At 45.2% G+C, this 19,799-nt stretch overlaps 1 protein-coding gene and 1 long non-coding RNA gene across 5 annotated transcripts in view; one reads left to right on the top strand and one right to left on the bottom strand.

The window, feature by feature from the left end:
• Positions 1-6,187, top strand: part of LOC133221006 (uncharacterized) — a 179,765-nt gene extending 173,578 nt beyond the window's left edge. Inside the window, exon 3 of the long non-coding RNA XR_009727853.1 lies at positions 6,014-6,187. This is a non-coding gene — a long non-coding RNA (uncharacterized LOC133221006). The remainder of the gene's footprint in view (positions 1-6,013) is intronic.
• The window catches only part of MKLN1 (muskelin 1), a 108,929-nt gene that overhangs the window by 47,313 nt on the left and 41,817 nt on the right, over positions 1-19,799 (bottom strand). For all 4 annotated transcript variants that reach the window (XM_061369524.1, XM_061369525.1, XM_061369527.1 and 1 more), the window contains 3 exons: positions 14,382-14,459; positions 13,121-13,186; positions 2,966-3,078 (listed from right to left, as the gene is read on the bottom strand). In XM_061369524.1, coding sequence (XP_061225508.1) covers positions 2,966-3,078; positions 13,121-13,186; positions 14,382-14,459 — 257 coding nt within the window. The remainder of the gene's footprint in view (positions 1-2,965; positions 3,079-13,120; positions 13,187-14,381; positions 14,460-19,799) is intronic.

The raw sequence follows: 19,799 nt of genomic DNA, 5'->3' as shown, positions 1-19,799 counted from the left end.
GCACCTTTATCCCAAAAGCGTTGCTGTGTGTTACCTCCATGAAAACACTGGGTAAAATGCAACTTTCTCCATATCCTGCTCTTGTCCAAGCTTGATTGAGTGGCTGACTGAACCACAGCCACGATGGATTAGAACCAAAGAGCCAGAAGCAGAACCAGCACGAGAAAACATAAAAACAAGACTAAGTTCTACTGGAATCCACTCTGAATAGTTTTTCAAATTCCATGTCAACAGACATTTCCTTTGAGCAAATTGTTTGTGAGCAGTCGACGTCCCCATCAGAGAAACATCTGGAGTCTTTGTTTCTGAATTTACTTCTCAACGTTTGAGATTGACCTTTTCCATTTCTACATCAGGTTTTATCCAGACCTCTTCAGAAAGATGGGAAAAAAATCACCCACTTGCTGGTTTGCAAGTACAGAATCATAGAACCATAGAATCAAACAGGTTGGAAAAGATCTTTTGGATCATCCAGTCCAACCGTTCCCAGCACTGCCAAGACCACCACTGACCCATGGCACTGAGGCCTCGTCTCCACAGTGTGTGAACACTTGCAGGGACAGTGCCTGCAGCCCTGCCCTGGGCAGCCTGTTCCAATGCCTGAGCACCCTCTGGGGCAGGAATTGCTCCTCAGCTCCATCTAAACCTGCCCTGGTGCAGCTTGAGGCCGTTTCCTCTTGTCCCATCCCTTGTTCCTTGGGAGCAGAGCCCAGCCCCTCCTGGCTCCATCCTCCTGTCAGGCAGCTGGAGATTGCCATCAGGTCCCCCCTTCAGTTACCACCACCCTTCTCCTTCTGAACTCCACTGCAGACTACATCCATGCAGAAAGTCCTCCTAGGTCTCCATTTCCAAAGTCACACCGTTTCTTTGCACTCTTCTCCACTAAGTAGGTCTCTCCTTCAAAACTGCCCATATATGCAACTCATTCTCCCTATTTTTTCCAATTCCCCTTTCTTGCTTCTTCTCAGCTCAAAGCCCTTCCCATTTCTCATTGTCATTTCCTGACATTCCATTGCACTTTCTATTTTTTTTCCTCCAAAAGCTCTGTATTGCCACTTCATTGTAACAACCCAACTCTTCTACTGCAGCCCTCCTTCGCATATTCCTTCTTTCTCCCATCCCAGTGTTACCCTGCTAAAACCAGATAGTAAGAACCCCAAGAGCAAACATACCCTGCTCCTGGCACTCCTGATGCCTCACATCCCAGCCAGGTCTCCCAAGCTTTACAGAAGCCCTACTGGATGTGTCAGGATCCCAGCAAGAAAGGAAAATCAATCCTTTAAACACTAGAACTACCACAGTGGTTTGTGTGGGAAGAAAACGTGGTAACTCCTCTTTGACAGCAGGCCCTATTTCACTGTGTCCTGGGCCAGACAAATGTACACACTAAGGGGCTATGGAGCAAGAAGTGAAAGAAGAGACAATTTGTTGTACCACCTTTTCTGTACCAGCTCTTCATTTTCCCAATCTCCTTATAGAGGCAGGTGAAGGAAAGGAAGGTCTAGCTGTTTACCACACAGTTGAGAAAAGGGATGGGTCCCAATTTCCACTTGCTACTCTGTCACACACACACCCCTCCTTATCTTAAAAACAGGTTACCTGCTGAGTAAACAGTGAGGAAAACAGGGAAACCAATGATTCAAGACAAACAAGGTCAACACAACAGGGACTGCTGCCCTGAAGACTAAAATCACCTTCAGCATCGTATCATTAAGCACAAGAAGGTGTCCCTGCCCGTGGCAGGGGGTTGAAACTGGATGAGCTTTAAGGTCCTTTCCAATCCAAGCCATTCTATGAATGATGAAAGAACTAAGAGTAAAATGATGAAGGAACTAAGAGTAAAAAAACAACTCAAAATGAGACTAAAACCAACTTACAAAACTATGAAATGTAAGGACAATTTTACCTTCATACAGCTCTATTATGATGGAAACTGGAACGTCAGTTCAGTTTTGTTACTGCCCCTTTCGTAAAGGATGTCAGATCAGTAAGTGCATGACACACACACAGAGGTTTGAAGGCTAAAGGAAGTGCCTTACTGGGAAACTTTTTCATCTCAGGCTATGTGTCCTACTTGATTACAACCTCTAACCACCTTTGCCAGGAAAAAATGGCAATACTTAAGTGTTATTTAACCTGGGACAGAAGCTCATGAATCGGTTGTGATAAGAAACTGGAAAAATACAAGTGGGAAACAAGGTGGTTTTAGACTATTCAAGTAGTTGAGGAAATCAGGTGCTGAATTTGTCACAGAGTGGTGGAATCTCCAACTTCTCATACCTTCAGGAAGAGGCTGCATGAAGTTCCTGAAGTTATGCACTTGAAGTAGGAACTCCAAACACAATAACCACATCGAACTTTAACGTTTCACTGTGTGCAGCAAAATGAATTACACAAGCCAAAGGTCTTGGACCTTCTTTTTGTTACCTCCTCTAACCCAAGCTACGTTCATTTCAGAGGGCTCATACGTCAAACACTGAGCAAAACAGGCCAAGGCAAACGGCTCAAATGAATACCACAAAAGCTCTTGGGATTGCGTGGCCTCTGGCAGCTACTCTAGAGACTTCCAGCTGTTGGTTGTCCATTTCTCCTCCTTTTTGACAGAAAATTAAAGAAAAGAAATAAGCAATTTGTTTCTGAAGCTCAACACCAGCATCAAGTCTGAAATGTTTATCAGCAAGTCTGTGTGTTCAGTCCCCACCAAATTATTTACCTCATGTTCTACTCAGGGAAGTGATTCTTGGCCAATCAACCTATTCTTGAGAAATAAATCTTCCCCCTTCCAGGCATCTCAACACTTCACATTCATATTTTCCCTGTGTCAGCATTTCAGAAGCCTTCAGAACTGAAGGGTCTGTATTCTGTGGCTCTCACTGCATGTTACACATCAATACAAGCCCTTCAAGCACAGCATTTTCCTGTGCAATGATTCACATATTAACAACAGGATGCTGGCAGAAGTTACCTCTTTCTCAGTATCCCTGGATATACAGGTCCACTGGTTTTCCTTCACACTGTATGCCCAGAAGTCGGCCAGATCCTGCGTTCCATCCCAGCCACCAAACAAATAGACAGTTTCTGGAAACAAAAAGAAAGAACATGTTAATTTTATTGGTAAAAGATGTCCCAGGTGTTTGGGAGGTATTGGCCTGTTTAAACACAAACAGAAGAGAAACCGAAACTGATTCTTTGAATGGAACCAGTCACCAGGACAAAGAAATCTGGTTTGGTTTAGTAAAGGAAGCTGTTGCCAGCCAATTCTCAAGGAGTCATTTGCTGCTTCAACATTTACAATCAAACCCACAGCCTCCTGATAGTGGTAGTGATGCGTGGATAGACTCCACAACTCATTAAAGTTGTAAAGTAGGTATGCTTTTATTCAGCACTGAGGCACATGGGGGACAGCTCCTCCAAAAGCAAGCGCACCTCAACGTCGTTTCCCCTTTACATTTATCCTCTAAAGTTATATATATGCATGAGGTTGCACAACATGCCTATACATATTCATGTCCCATCCCCACTTCGTATTATAATGAGCTAAGAAGTCCTTTGCGCCCACGCAGTGCCTCCTGGTGGTCGTGGGCGAGGGTCTCAAGATGAAGTAAAGGAGTCTTCCTCGAGCCTGAACTGCAGTTCTTACGCATGCTCCCTGGAGGCTTGGTCACTGCCCAAAGCCCAGAGCCAATTTCAGCCAGCCTAGGTGCCCAAACAACGGGAATCAAGTCATGGTCCCTACTTCTTAACAACAGCTATATTGTGTGCAGTTCTGGTGTCCTCAACATAAAAAGGACATGGAGCTGTTGGAACAAGTCCAGAGGAGGCCACAAGAATGATCAGGGACTGGAGCACCTCCCGTATGAAGACAGGCTGAGAAAGTTGGGGCTGTTCAGCCTGGAGAAGAGAAGGCTGCGTGGAGACCTCAGAGCAGCCTTCCAGTGTCTGAAGGGGACCTATAGGGATGCTGGGGATGGACTCTTCATTAGGGACTGTAGTGATAGGACAAGGGGTAATGGGTTAAAACTTAAATGGGGAAGTTCAGATTGGATATAAGGAGGGAGTTGTTTACTGTTAGGGTGGTGAAGCACTGGAATGGGTTGTCCAGGGAGGTTGTGAATGCTCCATCCCTGGCAGTGTTCAAGACCAGGTTGGATGAGGCCTTGGGCGATATGGTTTAGAGTGAGGTGTCCCTGCCCATGGCAGGGGGGGTGGAACTTGATGATCTTAAGGTTCTTTCCAACCCTCACAATTCTATGGTTCTATGATTCTATATCCTTATATCTTGTCCTAGCATAATCATGAATAAGCAATGATATTGTTAAGAGAGCAGCTTGATTTACCCCCTTGTACACTGCAAGTACGATAAGCATGAGCAAGCAGTAACATTGTTAAGCAAGTGGCTTAACCCTAACCACCCTGTACATTTGTTAACATTAACAGAGCAATAGTTAACATTTTGGATACTGTGCATTGCAGTCTATCAATGATATCTCAGCTTGCACCCAGTTTGGTGCAAGATCTGTACCGTAGAAACACTTCAGAGAGAGCAGCAGCAAAGCTTTCTGTTTAGTCCATCCCTCAGAAAGAAAAACTCACTTCAGCTATGAAGTCCTCTTCAAGGGAAATATATGCCTTGCCTAAAGTAACTTACCTGATGCCACAAAAGCAAGGAAGAACAGTTAGAGATTTAAGTCTGGCCTATCTTCAGAGCCTGTCACCTTAAACCCACAACTGTGTTGTGCACAGCAAGTTCTAAGGCTTCTCAGAATCACTGATAAAACCAGATGAAACCTCTGAACACGGGAATCATTTAAGGAAGGAGTCACTGTCCTGACATGGAGAAATAACTAAAGCTGCTCCCATTACAGAAACATCACTATCTGGTCTCAAATGCTAAAAATACTTGGTTTTTAGACTGCTTTTAAACACAACACAAAGCCACGTCCAAGAAGAACAAGCCACTGAAGACTTGCAGAGCTTTGAAAAACTCCCTTTAAAATCCACAAACCACTTCCATTTGGGAGGTAACAGCCAATTTTTAATCCAACCCCAATTAAAGAGCAGAGTTAGAAGCATGAGTATAAAATGGGAATAGTCCCTGACCCTTACCTACCATCAGGATAGTGGTCATCACCATGGAAAGGTTACCCTGGTTCATTAACTTTAATTACCCTTCCTCCTGGACTCAGGGCTCCCAGTGTTCCCTGCAAAGAGCAGGTCCCTTTGTGCACATAAATTCTCACAGCTCACAAAACCCACATTACCACAACAGCTTCATTGATAGCGGGGGAAAAGAAAGGATTTGGCACTAAGCGAAGTATCCTACTGGGGCCTTGCCAAACTTCATGCCTGCCTGTGAAGGCTTTGTTGTCTCACATGAAATTTAATAGCAAACCTGAATGAATCTGATGAAAACTCTCGGGTTTGAAAGTTACCTAAAGGGAGCTGACAGAATTCAGGAGCATGGAAGTGCTGAAAGAGGAGCACAAAACTACGGCAAGCACAAACCACGAGCATCCCTGGAGCCTGACAGCAACAGCGGTAACACGAGTGCCATGAACAGCGTGCCAAACTTGGGTTTTGGCCTGATGGAAAACTGTAGCTCAGATGAAAGACAAGCTCCATCAGGACCCACACTCAAAATGACTCATTTTTCACTCTTATGATGCAGTAACAGAACAACATATGTATTTTTATAAGAGGGTTTGTGGTTCTAAAGGCACATTTCTTAGTGCACAAATGCATCTCTTGATCATGTCAAGAAAATCATTTTTCATAGGGTTTAAAGTTGCAATTGTTCTCCCGCAGCATAAGGAAAATAGTTTGGTGACTTTTTGGGTTTGGGGGGTTTTTGTTTTGTTTTGAAGTCAAACTTCACTTTTCTCCCCAACCAGTATCACACACTGTGCTCAGATTTTATGGGGAGGGTTTGCCTTCAAGAAGCCTGGAGAGGGGCTTGGGACAAGGGCCTGTAGGGACAGGCCAAGGGGAATGGCTTGAACTTGCCAGAGGGGAGACTGAGCTGAGCTCTTAGGCAGAAGCTCTTCCCTGTGAGGGTGCTGAGGCGCTGGCACAGGGTGCCCAGAGAAGCTGTGGCTGCCCCATCCCTGGCAGTGCTCAAGGCCAGGTTGGACACAGGGGCTTGGAGCAAGGTGCTCCAGTGGAAGGTGTCCCTGCCCGTGGCAGGGGTTGGAGCAGGGTGAGTTTTAAGGTCCCTTCCAACACAAACCAGTCTGGGATTCCACGATGATTCTAGGGTTATTTTTCACCCCGCATGCAGAGATCCAATGAGACAGACCCACAGTACATGACCAGTGCTCCCAGGCATTGTCACCTAAACAACATACCAGCAAATACCCAAAGATGCAGGGAAGAGACCACAGGAGGCAGCAGGAGGAGAGCACAACAGTCTCACATCAACAGAACTATTTCTACTTCAGTAGCACTGGGGAACTGAAGATGCAAGCAGGGCATCTTGCTCTGGCAGAGGGAAGGATTCTTTCTCTGTATCCCAGCAATACTTAACACAGCAATATCGATGCTGCTTTATTAAAGCAAACCTCTATTCTGCTTTAGGGACAGAGCAGAAGGATTTTCAATCCTACCTGCAAGGCAACAAGAAAAACATGAAAGTGGTTATATTTACCCACAGCTTTTACCAGCTACATTTAGGAACTCCAATTCCTCCTCCAGCATCTTAACCTTATCTCTTCTACATTTATTTCTGAATACAAATTCAACACTTTGAATTAAAGATGCTCTGTGACTATTTCTAAACTGCTTGCTCAGCCTAAAATGTATCTATAATGTCCGAATTCTTTTCTTCCTTTACTCTCTAGAAGCCCAGAAGGTGCAAGAGCATTCGTCACATTATTAGAGAATTTATGTTCCCCAAAATTAACCTATTTCCTGTCAACCTCTCCTTAACTTTTACTCTTCAGAACAGAACACAAAGCAGCCTTCTCCAATCCCTGTTAAATACCAAAACCCTGGAGGAGTTTCAGTCCAGGTTCACGTGTTCCCAAGTCAGCTTTTCTGACTCCTTTTAACTCCATCTTCTCCACATGGTGGGATCCTTGGTGGGATTCTGGTTCAGTGGATGTCTCTCATCTAATGGGTGTTCCATGGCAAACTGCTGAAGCCAGGCTGATAAGAGATGATCGATATGACTGAGCACCCATGGTTTTACCTCCTAATAGATAGGTACAATGAAGACATTCTAATCCTAGTGGCGTATTTAACCTTGTCTATGAAAGAACTGAGGAACTAAAACACTTCTGCAAGTCACCCAGCTCATCAGTCATCTCCCAAACCCCTCACAGTAGAGCTAAACTACAGCAACAGACCAGGGTGCATGGAAAGTATGCAGGTACACTTTCAGTATCTCCAAAGATGGGTATTTCAGGCCCTGGATCCCTGCTCCAATGGCTGATTATTCTTCCTAATATCTAAGCAGAATTTATCTTGCTGCAAGGAATCCATTGCCTTTCATCCTATTCCTCTTCACCACCCAAAACGAGCCCAGCCATTCTTCATGCTCTCCCACCAGCTAGTTGAAGACAGCTCTGAGCTCCTCCCATGGGTACAGGGAGGAGGGCTTTTCTTCTACAGGCTGAACAAAACCACTTCCAAAGCATCTCTCCATACATGACATCTCCACTCCAGCCCCTGCCTACCTTGGTGGCCCTTCACTGGGCTCACCTTCAGATTGGCACCATCCTTATCGTACCAGAGAGCCCAAACTGAGCACAGCACTCCAAATGTTCCTCTGTTTCATACCTGAAGCCACATTAATCCCTCTTCTTTATCTCTGGGTGCACTTCCACTAATGCAGCCTAGGAGGAAGTTGGCCTTCATTGCTACAAGGACGCTGCTGACGCACATGGAGCTATCTCCCACCTTGCAAATCCTCTTTCCACGCAGTCAGGTCCCAGCCCACACTATTGCCCAAAGGTACTGCCTCCCACTTTCAGTCTCCTACAAGCCCAAGCTTCAAGGCCAGGGTGGACAGGGCCTGGAGCAACCTGCTCTAGTGGAAGTTGTCCCTGCTTGTGGGGTAAGGGTTTGAAACTGGAAGAGCTTTAAGATTCATCTCAACACCAACCAGGCTGGGATTCCAGAACATAAGGTGCACTTCTAGGGTGGGATTGTCCTACTATGTAGGTGCAAGAGATCTCAAAAGCCTTCTGCAGAAGGACATCATTTCCCCATGTAGTAACCACAGATTCAGTTATCCGCAAGCAGCATCAGCCACTTTCTAAGGAGCACTTAGAACACAACTATAAAGCCAGACCTTAAATGTTAAGGTATCACACCAGAGTTCAGTGTAGATGGTGGCTGGATATAAGCTTTTTCAGGCATACACTCTTCTCAAATGTGAGAGCACCATGAAGTTGAGTAACCTCTGGGATTCAGCAGCTGTTTGTGTTTCAGAGCTCAGAAGCCATCTGTGTTTTGTTTCACAGATCTCTTCATCTTGTACACAAGTCCTGTCTTTAAGTATCTTACGGATAACAGTGTTTTTTCCTCAGGCAAAACAGCATCCTTCATGTCTGCTGCTTTCATCTTTCCATGCTGCTTATGAGCCAGGCTCGTCATTTCCACAGTGTTGCTGGCATACACTGTGGGCACACTGTGCCCACTGCTCTGCGTCTCCCACTGCTCCCAACTTAGATTTGTTGGCACTTATCTAATAGAATGAACTAAGCACAATTCCTTGCTGTGAAAGGAAAAGCAAAAGGAAGTACAACCAAAATGACAGAGGAGCTTCACATCAGTGAGTGAACAGAGGTAACATCAATACAGACCATTTCACGGATGTTTTCCTTCAAAACATGTTTCTCTTTCCAAAGAGAAGAGAAATGCACAGAAAGTCGTCCTGGTTTCTTAGCTGGTATTTATGGGTTCAAACTGAAACAGGGCAAGCTCATGTTGGATATAAGGAAGAAGTATCTGCCCTGTAAGAGCAGAGAAGACCAATTCCACCTTAACTATGGAATTATAAAACCAAACCTCTGCAACACAGTACACACATTCCTCTAAAGTACTGACATTATTCCTTAGAACTGGAATTTGGCAATCCCTATTCCCACTTTCTTCCAAAATAAGCATTAGCATTTCAAAATGTATGCACATCTCAATTATAAAGGTCTGAGAGGGCACAATCAAAGTGGTATTAATCAAGGTACCAGTACTAGATGCCTGCATCCTCATCCAAAACTGCATTAGGCCTTAATGCACCAGGGAACACAGTATTACACACAAGCCAACATTTACTGCCAGACTATTTCACCAGAGCCTACATAAACAGCAGTGTAGGTTTCCATGACTGACATTCAGCACACTTAACACAGTGTGTTGCTGCGTAGTTTGGGCTTAGTTTCACTTTTGGTTTAATCCATGGGTTGTGACCAGGAAAATGCTTCCCTTTCCTTGCAGAAAAGGGCAGAAAACTCTCCAAATGAACAACCACATAAAGACACGCACCTTGCAGGAAAAAAAAGCAGAAACAACATAAAGCTTCTGTCTTCATTTACAGCTAAAGCTTTAAAGTACATAACAGTTGTTTCCAACTATAACCAGGAATGCCTCTTGGTAAATGTTTCTGTATAAGCATCCCAAAATTATGCCGTCAGCATCATTCCAGTCTCAGTGTTAATACGATTAAAAGCATGGAAGACACTGTACCAGTACCTCCTTTTTCTTTAATACAGAAACATCTCAAGCTGCATTCACAGTTCTGTATCCCAAAATGCCCAATACGTTCATTCCAAACTGCTTTAAGAGTTTTCCAAAGCACAAAGATGACTACACTTATTCTTAAGACAGTCGCAGCAGGTATCAAGGGTGCGAACATCAGATGGAACTGAGCCACGGCACAAGTTACTTGCTGGCAGCAGAGATCCCAGAATTGCTCTTGTAGTTACTTTAGCCTACCCTAACTGGAAGACACAGCATACTAAAAGGCAGTTTAGATGCAGTTAAGCTACATTCTACGTGAAACCTAGAGACAGAGTCTCAGTAATGCACTATCAGTAACTTCAGATCTATCTCAACTGCTACCAACACGTATCCTTCATCCTAACACTGAACCATGTGCATCCAGCAGGCTCACTACCATCACCCAACTTACTTGTTTTGAATAAGTTCAAAATGAACTTAGATTCCTGTAGTGAGCAATAACTGATTGATATTTCCTTGAGGTTTATCAAAAAGCAAAGCTGTGCATAGTTCAGTTATAGCTACAGCAGGTCTTCACATCAGAGAATACCATTTGCTTCCAACACCTATTCTGTGCGATATGAAATTTCAGAACCTCCTTATATGTATGATTTTGGTGTTCCACTTCATTTCCAAGCAACTGAAGAAGAAAATATTCATGTTTGAAAAGGACCTAACCCCTCTAACCCAAAGCACAAAGTGAGCGCTCTCTAGTTCAGCTACCAAAGACTTCTGCTGAGTTGAAAGAAACAACTCAAGCGTGTGGGTGCCAGTATCCCCACCTCCACCTCCTGCAGTCCTGATCCAGTTCTGAGGCAGCAGCACAAGAGGGACGTGGAGCTGTTGGAGCGAGTGCAGAGGAGGCCATGGAGATGCTGCGAGGGCTGGAGCAGCTCTGCTCCGGAGCCAGGCTGAGAGAGCTGGGCTGGGGCAGCTTGGAGGAGAGAAGGCTCCTGAAGGGGAGACCTTAGAGCAGCTCCAGTGCCTAAAGGGGCTGCAGGAAAGCTGGAGAGGGGCTTGGGACAAGGGCCTGTAGGGACAGGCCAAGGGGAATGGCTTGAGCCTGCCCGAGGGGAGACTGAGCTGAGCTCTTAGGCAGAAGCTCTTCCCTGTGAGGGTGCTGAGGCGCTGGCACAGGGTGCCCAGAGAAGCTGTGGCTGCCCCATCCCTGGCAGTGCTCAAGGCCAGGTTGGACACAGGGGCTTGGAGCAAGCTGCTCCAGTGGAAGGGGTCCCTGCCTGTGGCAGGGGTTGGAACTGGAGGAGCTTTAAGGTCCCTTCCAACCCAAACCCTCCTGTGATTCTGTAAGGAAGGGAGGATGTCTTTGAAGGATAAAGTACTCCACTGCTCTTTTTTTCCATTGACATCAGATCCGTTACAGGTTAACCAGCTTCACAGCTCCAGTCTGTAAAACACATCCTGACACAACCGGCTGAATTCCCACAGTCTCTCATTAAACACTCCCTATGTTCAAAAGGAAAACTCAAGTCAAGTGATCAGCAACAGCTGCTTTTAAGAACAGCACCAAGAACTTCCCTGGGCCTGTCAGGAGCCAAACTGAATGGCAAAAGTGATAATGTTTTTGAGATTAAGGCTTTTACAAGCCCCAGTGAGCCTGGAAGTAGAATTAAGAATAACTTCCATATAACCCACAAAGAACCCTCCTGAAGGCATTCAGCCACCACTGGCTAGAGCTGCAGGAAGGAAGGAGTGGTGGGACAGAAGGAGATCCAGTTCTCCCACACTGTGACTCTGCTTCTGTAGGTGCTCTCCAGTCAGTTCTGTGCAAGAAATATTGATGCTTTTCACTGCCTTGTTAAATAAAGCAGAGTAAAAACTGGAGTCAAAGGCAGAGATAATACACTTAACTAAGACTTAAACCAAGAGGAGTGGAAAGGAAGCCTCACACTACCATGACTATCTTGTCTTCAGGAGGTTTATACCGTTTCCAGTTTGACAAGTGTCATGTTTCTTGTCAAACAGGCACCGGGTACTTGTATCCACTGATGCCACTAGGGAGCGTTCCCAGCTTCCTTTGTAGGCAAACACCAGCACTGCTCCAGCAGCCGTTTATTCTAATGAGCCTCAAACCTTTTCCACCGAAAGGAGAGAAAAAAACCCAGCTTGCTTTCACAGACAAAATAACTCAAGTGCTTCCTCCAGAGCAGTAACTACACGCTGAGTAAAAGCCAAGGACTGCAGCTACTGCTGCTTTTCTGCTTGGTCACTGTGACTTAGCAAATTACTCCTGAAGGGACGATCCCGTCACATGCCTCACTCCCCATCCGTATGACCACAACAGATACGGGCATGGCAATTTGTTGCCAACTCTCTCAATGCCACCCTATATCCTTCCCTGCTGCTCACTCCCTGATCTTGTTTCTCCTTCCCTGAGAACAAGCCTTTACTCATATAGTTTTTTACTTGGCAAAGATGCAGGCAGATGCATTCCTTAGTTTAGTAAGGAGTGAAGGGGGCTACAAGGATGCTGGAGAGAGACTCTTCATTAGGGACTGTAGCAATAGGACAAGGAGTGATGGGTTCAAACTAAAACAGGGGAAGTTCAGGTTAGATATAAGGAATAAGTTCTTTACTGTGAGGGTGCTGAGGCATTGGCACAGGGTGCCCAGAGAAGTGGTAAATGCTCCATCCCTGGCACTGTTCAAGGCCAGGTTGGACAGAGCCTTGGGTGACATGGTCTAGAGTGAGGTGCCCCTGTTCATGGCAAGGGTTTGGAACTGGGTGAGCTTATGGTCCTTTCCAACCCAAACCATTCTAAGACATACCACAGAAATCTGATTAAATAATAGCAAGATAAAGGGAATTATGGGGAACATCAATCCCAGGAGCTGCTACACACACACAACCCCCTTTCCTTTCTCTGCAAGCTCTCTGAGCCTGAACCACTCTCTAACATAGTAAGGAAACAGGTTGGTAAAAAAATGTTTAACAACTTCTATTTAACACTGTTTTCTTGCACACTGTGGAAATTAAAAGCCACTCCAAGGCATGTTTCAACACATCGGATCTATTGTTGAGCATTATTTCAGAGAGCATAGTACGTAGCAGATAAAGGAAATCATTGTCCCTATTTCCTCTTCTCTTGTTTAAGCTCCTGCTCAAAGAGGGTAGGAGGGACAGAAAATTAAAACCAATTGTTCTTGGTTTCTTGGTTAAGTCAAGACAATGACTAAGGTGTAACAGAGAGCTAGTGAGAACAAGGGGGTTGGGAATGGCAGTTGGAGTATAGCTCCAGAGGGAAAGCAGAGGATTTAATCCAGTTATTAGAAAGTCCTTTTGGTTTGCCTCAGAACGTGAAGTTAAAACAGTCTCCAAAGAAAAACATATTTGCATATCTATATGCAAAATGGCTGATTAAATAAGCAATGTAACAACTACTCACCTGTCTGAACATCGATAACCATTTGATGGCCACCTCTCATCCCTGGTCGGCTGTCTTCTCCATCACCTTTAACAAAGAGGGAAGGGAGAGTTTGCCATAAGCAGACTTTAAAATCAAAGATACAACCTCACATATGGCCTAAATACTATCTAGAAGGAGGCTGAGTAACTTAATAACTCGCCATTCTTTAAGCATTAGCACAACACTTTTCCCATGGAAAATTCTTCTGGGCACTATAAAACTGTGGAGCTTTATACTGAATTACCTGGTGTCTGACAGTACAGAGGGCTAAAGTGAATCCAGTGCTCTGCTGTGATTCTGAGAGCCTTAGAAAGGAGCCTGAGCTCTCCTGAAGCATGCAGGTCTGCACAAATGAGGTCTGAGCTACCCTTGCAGCTCTCCAGCTGGGAGGACACAGACAACCTTTTGCTCTCCTTCCATCTCTCCCCAGCTGAGAGCTGCCTGAAGGCTGAGCAGTGAGACCAGACCCTCAAATGACAGGGCATGTACCACGGATGGCAGTAACAGTGTAGATACAGCTGTGCACTAATTACTTATTCTCACATAGAAGGGAATTCCAACTATCCCATTAAAGCAGCTTTCCAACCACTTTAGATATCTTAAGCATTCAGGACAGGTGTCACCCATGGGAAGCAAAATTAGAAAGATAACCCACATTCTGTTGGCACTCATAAGATAACCCTTCCCAAGAGGTTTGGGTACTGTCACACCTGGAATCCTACATGTGCTGTATGACAATTATTTCTGTACTCAAGGCTGCTGCTAGGAATCTCCTCTTCCCATGGCTTTTTTTCCAAGGCAAAATGCAATGGGAAGAGATCCTGCAGTTTAGAATTACTGTGTAACAAACCAAGACTTCAAAAGATGCATCTACTTTTAAATACTCCCACTTAAGATAATGTATTTATTTACCACTCTTTGCTGTGCGTTCAAGTTGACTCCACGTGTTCAATCCAGTCACAACAGGTAACTGCTCTCATGCTTAACCTATATTCCGAGATTAGATTCTGAACTGATTAGCTATCCTTGAACTTGCAACTACTGCTCCTGTGGCGCTCCGTATTCAACCAGAAACCAGGCTGCACTTCACCAACTTTGCAGAGAAATGCAAGTTTTTTCATAGAGGAAACCATTCCCTGCCCTAAAGGAGGTTTTCTTGCCTTATTTTCTTACACAACATCCTCAAAGGAACGAGACAGAACTGGCAACACATGAGTTATTTCTTAAGAGAAGTCCTTACCTTTGGTGCTTTTGGGTATGATCTGCCCCCATCGAGGTTTGTATTCTTGCTGGCTGATGTACTGATTGAATAAGCCATCTGCAAAACAGAAGTTATGCTGTGTGAAATGTTTATGAAAACAGGCTGAGAAAGTTGGGGGTGTTCAGCCTGGGGAAGAAAAGCTGCGTGGAGACCTCATAGCAGCCTTCCAGTGTCTGAAGGGGGCAATAAGGATGCTGGAGAATGACTCTTCATCAGGGTCTGTAGTCACAGGACAAGGGGTGATGGGTTTCAACTGAACAGGAGTTCAGATGAGCTCTTAGGCAGAAGTTCTTTACTGTGAGGGTCCTGAGGCGCTGGCACAGGGTGCCCAGAGAAGCTGTGGCTGCCCCATCCCTGGCAGTGTTCAAGGCCAGGTTGGACACAGGGGCTTGGCACAAGCTGCTCTAGTGGAAGGTGTCCCTGCTGTGGCAGGGGGTTGGGACTGAATGATCTTAAGGTCCTTTCCATCCCAAACCATTCTGTGATTCTAGGATTTATACTTTCATTATAGCAGAGTCACTTTTAATGCAGGTAACTTCAGCCTGACTGAACTCAGAATGCTACTCCAAACCCTTCCTTTGAAGTAAATTCTCTCTATATATCAGTTAGTTTGTTAAAGTTGTTACTGAACTAAACATGTAAGCACTAAAATAAAAAGTACTCCTCACTTTGCCTGCCAGGTTATGCCAATTGTCTATAAATCTCCTGCGCATTTAATGAAGAACAGAATCCCTCCCCTCTATTTAAGCACAAGGAAAGTTGCCAGTGCATGTAAAATTCAACCATTTGAGTACATGTTAAGTTAAAACTAGGTCAGGCAGCATCTCTGGAGCTTCAGCTATGAAAAGGGCAGCACAGCAGATTGCTTAAACGCTATGATATGGGACAAGCAAGCCCTGGATGAGAAACAAACTAACAGTTTACATTCCCTTCAGACTTAAGCAAGAGAAGCAGAAGATGCATTAGGTCAGTGGCCAGATACACCAAGTGCAGCAGCTCTGTACAAAGCAGTAACTCCAGCATTATCCAAGCTCTCGTCTCTCTTCTTCTGTACATCTACTACATTTCATCTCCGCAGCATCAAGAGGCAGCTCCTAATTCTGTTACACGTTACCAGAACATCACATCAATGTTAATCCTCTGAGAAGGAGATTCATAGCACCCACGTCCTCTGGGGCTGCTCTTCAGTCTGGGAAGGGCTTCATTTGGGGACTTGTTGCTATTGCTCTCCAAATGTCTCCACTAAACCTACCTCATGTTCCTGCAGGCACAACAAACTATTAGACCACTAACGGCCAGCCTCTTGCCCACTGGCTATATCCTATCCAAGACCACCCCACAACCTCCAGACACAAGTTCTTCATGGCTTTAAGCTGAAAAAGGGGATATTTAGGTTATATGTGAGGAAAAAGCTCTTCCCTATGAGGGTGCTGAGGTGCTGGCACATGGTGCCCAGAGAAGCTGTGGCTGCCCCATCCCTGGCAGTGTTCAAGGCCAGGTTGGACACAGGGGCTTGGAGCAAGCTGCTCCAGTGGAATGGGTCCTTGCCCATGGCAGGGGTTGGAACTGGATGAGCTTTAAGGTCCCTTCCACCCAAACCATTCTATGAGCCTATACTAAACATATATTCCACATTTATGCACTACCTGGGGGAAAAAAGGTAGTTCAGACACTCAGTTCAACTACCACAGGCAGATTGAGGCCTCACGCTGTTCTGTATTGAAACAGTACATGCACATACACTGCTCTGATGGAGGATGCAATCAGGGCTCCTTAATCACCTAACACCCAACAGGTCACTGTCCAAGACTAGAACAAGGCCACACCAGCCATGCTCTTTGGCAGAACACTACCCCGCAAACATGCTCAGGAATCAGTTCTTCATTCCAGAGCAGAGAAAGGAAAACAGAAGTTACCAAACTGCATCTAATACGTTGTAGTTCTTCCGACCCCAGTCAGTGTGGCTTTGAGGGAACGATTTAACAGATTACCAATGCCTCTATTTATTTATAGAAAATCTCTTGGGAGGCACAGACAGAAAAGGAATAATCCTCCCTGCACACATCCCTACTTATTTACTAAAAGGTAAAAAAAAAATCTTTGTTAAGCACAAACACAATGTTCAGATCATATTATAAAGTGTTTTCTTGGCATCCTGGAGTTTGCCATAACCGAAATCCAGGTTTTAATTAAAACCCATGCCAGGAAGTGTTTGCTGGGAGAAGATGAATCCTCTATTTAGAGAGCTTCTAATAGGAAAAGAAGGGCACTCAAGAGCTCCTGAAAAGGTGCTGAATTTGGTGATAGAACACAAAAGTGCTTCCAACTTTGCTAAACTCAGCTTTGCGCAGTCAATGCTTTATGAAAGCAAGAGTTTTTCTTTCACCTGCCTTAGAGCCAAAAGCATCTTTCTCCCAGCACAAGGTAACTGAGGGAAGCCAAAGGTCTGTTCAACGTAGGTAGGAAAGTGGTTTATTTTGGTTGCAAGAGGAGGGTTCCAAACTCCCACTTCTTCAGCATCTGCCAAGTTGGGACCAGACGTGAGATGTTTTAAGCTTGAGAGTTTGTGAATTCTCATGCAGAAAAGCCAACTTCCAACAGAACAAATGCATGAGCTGTAAGAAATCCCATACCTAAGGAAGTTCAGGATTGATATGAGGAAAAAGCTCTTCCCTGTGAGGGTGCTGAGGTGCTGGCACAGGGTGCCCAGAGAAGCTGTGGCTGCCCCATCCCTGGCAGTGCTCAAGGCCAGGTTGGACACAGGGGCTTGGAGCAAGCTGCTCCAGTGGAAGGGGTCCCTGCCTGTGGCAGGGGTTGGAGCTGGAGGAGCTTTAAGGTCCCTTCAACCCCAACCATCCTGTGATTCTATGACTCAGGCAGGTTTTTCTAGCCACAAACCTGGACAGAAATCCAGCCTTCTGGCTATCAGTCGTCTTCAAGATAGAATGCAAAACTGTATTTATCCCTATGGCAGTTAACAGATAACCGGACAGAAATAGCTCAAAGGGATGAATTACACCCCAGACCATGTGAAAGGGTGATTTAACCTCTCTCTCGTGCTCCACACCCACAGGCTGCACTTGTCAAGATACGACACTTCTCCCCTACTGTGCTTTCAAGCCTCTTAATAATGCTTCTTGTCTTCCATGGGACATTGGTTTGGAAATACTCCAGCTTGCTTCCCAGAAATGTTTCTTTCTGCTGGGAGCAGTTCCACATCCATTCTACTTGCACTGCAAACCAGCAGCAGCTTGTTTTGGAAGCTGAATCACCACCAGGGAAATGAAGGCGGATTTCTAGGTGGATCCTGCATCCGATGGCAGCCCTATCCTAGCACACTACTTATGTTTCCTGCCAGGATAACACTGCAGAGCAAAAGGTCTCCAAAGCTTCTGCATTGGAGGCACTGACGATCTGGGCCTGCTCAGGTTTGTCAAGCTCTTCCCAATGAATCACTTTAAATCTCAAGGCTGCTACAGAAAACTAAGTGTTAAGTGGAAGCTTTTAAAGGAAGCCTTTTCCTTTGCTCTCATTTCATTGTCCTCTGTTTACTCTCCAAAATCCCAGCCAAAAAGCAGCACTTTTCTTCTGTGCTATTTTCAAGCCCTTCACAGCGAGTTGTGACGCATTTTGGACGTAACAACGTCGAGTTCACAGCGGTTAAAGCTCAGTAAATTCCACCTCCCTGATAACCCAAGCCTTGATTTTGTCTGTGAATTACAGGTTACCCAGAAAGGATAAGGACAAACAACACAGACAAATGTATTTTGTTGAAGCCATTCAGGAACAAGTAAAAGCTGGATTAAGTTTCTTTTTAGACAATACACGCATCTACATAGGATTCCTAAAATCTATTCCCTGCCAATGGCTGAGAACACTTGCGAGTGGGCACGCAGCCCTTAAATTCTGGGTGTTGGGGTTTGAGATGTTCCTAGAATCAAAGAAAAGCACCAAAACCCCCCTAGAGATTTGAGGGTTTCTGCAGTCACCAAACTCCTTCTGAAGAAAAGCTGAAGCAGCAAACAAACCTGACACCAGATAAAACCCCAGCCATCACTCAATGATTCCTCAAGGCGTGGGAGCAACAAGGAAAATACACACAGGTTCTCCAGCCTCAAAGCTGTAGTATTCTCATGCACTTTCTGCTTAACAGAAATGAGGTTTGCCTTCAAATTCCCATAAGACACGCTGCTTCCACACAAACTCTGCCATCCACTTGGTTTTGGGTCTGCTAGCAAAGCCTCTCCCTTCCATATATCCCAGTCCTACAGAGCGACAAGCCAGCATCCACACTTTCTCAGAACTGAATCCAACCATATTTAATAGTACAATTAAGGCATGTATATATAGCTTATCTTACATAGAGAAACATAGAATGGTTTGGGTTGAAAAGGACCTTAAGATCATCCAGTTCCAAACCCCTGCCACAGGCAGGGACCCCTTCCACTGGAGCAGCTTGCTCCAAGCCCCTGTGTCCAACCTGACCACAAACACTGCCAGGGATGGGGCAGCCACAGCTTCTCTGGGCACCCTGTGCCAGCGCCTCAGCACCCTCACAGGGAAAAGCTTCTGCCTTATATCCAACCTGAACTTCCCCTGTTTCAGTTTTAACCCGTTACCCCTTGTCCTATCACTACAGTCACTGATAAAGAGTCCCTCTCCAGCACCCTTGTAGCCCACTTCAGATACTGGAAGGCATGTGTGTCTCTCTAGAGCTATTCCAGGAGAATACAACTGTTCCTGTGTGTGCATGCTAAGTTTTTGGAGACACTCAGGCCCACAGGCTGTTCATCACCACCTCTTACTTGTCATATGGGGCTGATGTGTCAACAGATAAACACATATCACACAGTGACAGGAGACCTGCCAGAAGCAACACCTCAGTCCCTAGAATACTAATATGAAACCAGCAGATCTTCAACCCATTTCAAGCAGCTTTCAATGTCTACAGGAGCTGCAAACAGCTCAACTGAATCATTTGCACTCCACATCCCCTCTTGGAGGAATATTAAGCAGATTTTTTTTCCCCCCTTCAATAATATAAGGCCATCTGAAAGCTATAGGAATGAATCCAAATGTGCAGCATTTGAAGCGAGTCTGTGAAGCCGCTCAGATTTAGGGAACCTTTCTCTTTTTTTTGAGACAAAGTCAGGCAGCTGCCAGAGTTTCCATTTGCCCATTTTCTAAGTGTAATGCACAAGTCAAAGGAATCTGCGGGAAGAGCGTGGCTGCCTGCCACCGAGCGCTCAAAAGAAATCATCTGGTGCTGTGAGGTGGAAGACAGCGCTCAGCATTAGCAATGCAAAAGAACAGGAGTTAGCTCTCTGCTTAGCACTAATTCTTGACCACCTACTCTTTTTCTCCATGACTCAGCCTACGGAAATAGCCTGTGAAGAG

The sequence above is a fragment of the Neopsephotus bourkii genome, unplaced genomic scaffold (assembly GCF_033783945.1).
Source record: "Neopsephotus bourkii isolate Nb327-2 ecotype Australia unplaced genomic scaffold, CSIRO-AGI_Nbou_v1 NB_1505, whole genome shotgun sequence".
Classification (NCBI taxonomy): Eukaryota; Metazoa; Chordata; class Aves; order Psittaciformes; family Psittacidae; genus Neopsephotus; species Neopsephotus bourkii.
Note: the sequence above shows the minus strand (reverse complement) of the source record. Positions and strands in the feature narration are given on the sequence as shown.